Raw genomic sequence first — 4,014 nt, 5'->3', positions numbered from 1 at the left:
AGAGCAGAGACTATGACAAAATGACGGTAACTTCTCTTGCAAGATCTCTTTTCCAATCTGCAAAATATATATGACCAATTCTATACTATGATATGATCAAGCTCTACTTCTTAGGCGTGGCCGACCTTACTCAACGTTGGAGTTCTGTAGTAGGCGTGAAAATAACGCAAGTGGTTTCTTGAACATACACACGTACCTGATTCACACGGAGCAAGTAGTTATTGTCGCCGTCCTACTGTCTGCGAGTCTTCGGGTGTGTCGAGAGAAGGGGCGTGGCCTTACGCATGCGTATAATTTTCCGTAATTACCGAGTGGAAAATCGCTCTCCCCGCTAAACTCTATTGCATGCCACAACACACACAGACACTTGGGTTGGCCTGGCCGTGTACCAAGCAAGAGTTTAATGACTGTTTGAAAATAATTATTTACAAAACGCCATCATAGCTAACTATGAAACACCACAGATACTGGAAACACTACCCAACACATTAATAAATGCCATGTGATCAGTGAGTTGCAGACCTGTGTGATGCTACAGCAGGGTCTACAACAATAAAGTATTGGTTTTGCCTAAATTTTGGAGACAGCCGACCCCAAATCTGCCCCCAAGGGAAAAAACCTCCACTGAACAAAAACCACATGGGTAAAAAAGAACAGCTGGAGGAAAAAACCATACATGATACATGTAGCTGTAGCACCACATGTGCATCACTCTCGAACACAAACTGCAATAACAATAACCACAAGCAAGATTAAGCACATGGATGAATACATATATAATAGTCCAGAGTCTAGTCCAACTGAGTAGGCTCATCATCTAGCTAATATCTGTAAAGGAAAAAAAAAAAAAAAAAATTAACTGAAGTCAACACCACACATCACATCCATTACACACTAACATCCTCTCAATAAAAATGAAGCAACAGTAGCTTGGTAAACGGCCTAGAATTGCCCTAGCAACCAATCATTCATTTAAATACCCCCAATTATCCCGCCACGCATGCGCAATAACGTACCGCGGAGAGCGTATTTTCTGTCTAATATTGCATAACCAACAGAAAATACCACTCCCCGCTAAACTCTATTGCATGCCACAACACACACAGACACTTGGGTTGGCCTGGCCGTGCACCAAGCACCAGCACTTACTATGTACATAGACACACTCTAGAAGTACAAAGAGCGGGACTCAGTATATAAAAGGCTCAGATGCCTAATCTTTGTGTAACTCCCAAGAGAGAAGCGACTGAGTCCTTAACATAGCCATCCTTGGCGCTATCTGAGGACCAACGACCATGCCTCTTGAATAATCTGTCTGGTATTCCAGCTTGAGCTGCAGCAGTAGCACCTCCTGATCTAAGGCTGTGAACTCCAAAATCTGACTTAGAGAACCCAAGGGATTCCAACCTGTCCAACAACAGCTCTCGTATACGAGTGTGTGACAATTGGCCAGATGGACGCAACTGCTCACCCCCTTTTGCCAGCGGACGGAACAATATGCCAGAGGAGCTTGACAAACCACCCATGTCCATGTATCGCTTAAGCATTGTAACTGGGCAAGTAACTTTAGAACTGCAAGCCACATACACCCGGTCACCTTGACGTAACTGGTCAGTCTTACTGGAACGGATTTTAATCTCCATGTGGTCAGCAAAGAAAAGTACATCACTACACTTGAGGTTAGATAACTCCTCATATCTTAGAAAGGCTGCAAACCCCAACAAACAAACAGCCAGGAAACGCACATCAGCCAAAGTGGGATTTGCTCCACATGCTCTAACCATAGCCTCCAACATATCAGGGGTAATAGGCTCTTTTCTGACAACTGGTTGAGCTAATGAACGACGAAGCCCTGAAAGTGTGGTTAGCACCAATGGATTGCTGGAAGGTGATGGCAACCCTGCCATTTGATGAATCCAGGCGATAGCATATGAAGCTTCTTCCACAGCTGCTCGGGACTGCTTAGAATCTCCCAGGTGTTGAAGATACAATGCCAGGTGAACTGGCTTTACTGGAAACACATCGATATTGTTAAGGGACTGGGCCCATTTCCTCCAGCGGTTGAAAGCATACATGTACTTCTTAGTTGTAGAAGGAGCCTTACTGTTGAGAACTGTAGTAAACAAGCTCTTGGCCAAGCACTTAAGATGGGGATCTTCCATGCACAATAACTCTTGCCATACTGTCTGGCCTTGTACCACTGCAAAATACACATGATTTTAGTGCAATAAATATTCAAAAAGCCCATCACAATAACAGGCAGACAATTGCTTAGCATGGAAGCATCTCAGCACACTGACCTACAGTGGCTGGCTCAACACACAACATAGACCAATGCTTACCACAGAAGCATCTCAGCACACAGACCGACAGTGGCTGGCTCAACACACAACATACCAATGCTTACCACAGAAGCATCACAGCCCACTGACCGACAGTGACTGACTCAACACGCAACATAGACCAATGCTTACCACAGAAGCATCTCAGCACACTGACTGACAGTGGCTGGCTCAACACAAACCAATGCATAACACAGAAGCACCTCAGCACACTGACCAACAGAGCCTGGAACAACACAAACCAATGCTTAACACAAAAAGCATCTCAGCACACTGACCGACAGTGGCTGGCACACAGCACTTGCCAATAAACATGTGGAGATATACCAACTGTTGGTGTAGCAGAAGGGTGCTCATTACACTAATTCTATGTATACTACCTGTCTGTGATTGGCTTATTGAACAGAGCACATTCTCAATCATATATATACAACTTGCGTAATGAATTTTGTTTAAATTTTATTTTTATTTATTTATTTATTTATTATTTTTATTATTATTACTAGGACCGCGTCACATACAACCAAGTACATACACCAACGTGACAGCCCCCCGGTGAGGCTATTAGGTGGTGAATGCATTATCCCCAAATCAACTCAATATGTCACAGTAGTGACAGATATAACACAATAGTGGCATCGTAACTAAAGGCCACCAGTAGCTAAGTGCCAGTACATCATTGGTGTGGTATAAATGGCACAGTGATGTGTACACAGTATATGTATACAAAACATACAGGAGAGAACTATACATTATTGCAGTATTGTATGCAGCGATACATTATAGGCAACATCACCATGCAGATAAAAATTATTAGCCAATATACAGCAATGCATATCAACATCAACTAGAGCTAAGTAAGGTTCATCAGTGATGTAGCAATGGCACAGTGATGGGTGACACACTATAGTTATGCATACACAACTTGCAGGAGATAGCTACACAATGCTGTAGGCGTATGCAAGCCAGATGAACCAGATAAAGGAAGACAGCCAAGCCACTAGAGCCTAGTAGCTACGCCAGGTGAAGGCAAAAAAGATTAAGCACGTATTGAATTGCCTGACACCAACACAAAGAAAGTTCGCCATGCCAGCTGCACAAGACAAAATTGTTTACTTGTATTTCATATGTAACTGTAAGCTTATTGTAAAGAGCATGGCATATGTCAGTTTAATGTTTTCTTATATTGTTTATTTACGTGAATGAATCCACTGGCAGCTGGCATGGAGACTTGAGATGTTACAAACATAAAAACTTACTTGTAATCTTCTTGTTTACACAAGTGGCTTCTGGCTCTCCTGCACGGGCATCACTAATCTTCTTCGCGCAATATGTAAGTAATTAAGCAAGGGTGTGGTACTGGGCGTTATATAGAATTACACGTGTGGTCAAGTCATCAGCACAAACAGGAGCGACGATTATACGTTTGTGCCTTCATTCATAGGCGAATCTATCCCCGGTTAGTTCATGTCTCTAGGCCTCGTAGTTTTCTCAAACATTAATTATTAATTATTTAATTATGTATTTATTTATTTATGACGTAATTTTAACAGCGTTTCGTATTATTCTTAGTACTTGGTTATATAATTATTTTTTAAATACTATCAGCTATTCAATGAATATGACACATGGTTTTAAGAGAACAACAGAGGGTCACCAACAGGCATGTTAA

General features: G+C 42.2%; 1 protein-coding gene across 1 annotated transcript; it reads right to left on the bottom strand.

Moving 5' to 3' along the window:
- Nucleotides 1-439: 439 nt before the first annotated feature.
- Nucleotides 440-3,780, bottom strand: LOC136241677 (integrase/recombinase xerD homolog). Its single transcript, XM_066032930.1, has 2 exons — nt 1,472-3,780; nt 440-1,407 (listed from the first exon to the last, which is right to left on the bottom strand). Exons 1-2 carry the CDS (start codon nt 2,160-2,162, stop codon nt 1,214-1,216), a joined length of 885 nt encoding a protein of 294 aa, XP_065889002.1. The 5' UTR covers nt 2,163-3,780; the 3' UTR covers nt 440-1,213.
- Nucleotides 3,781-4,014: the final 234 nt, after the last annotated feature.

The sequence above is a fragment of the Dysidea avara genome, chromosome 12 (assembly GCF_963678975.1).
Source record: "Dysidea avara chromosome 12, odDysAvar1.4, whole genome shotgun sequence".
NCBI classification, from domain to species: domain Eukaryota; kingdom Metazoa; phylum Porifera; class Demospongiae; order Dictyoceratida; family Dysideidae; genus Dysidea; species Dysidea avara.
This window is presented reverse-complemented; position numbering and strand designations above follow the sequence as displayed.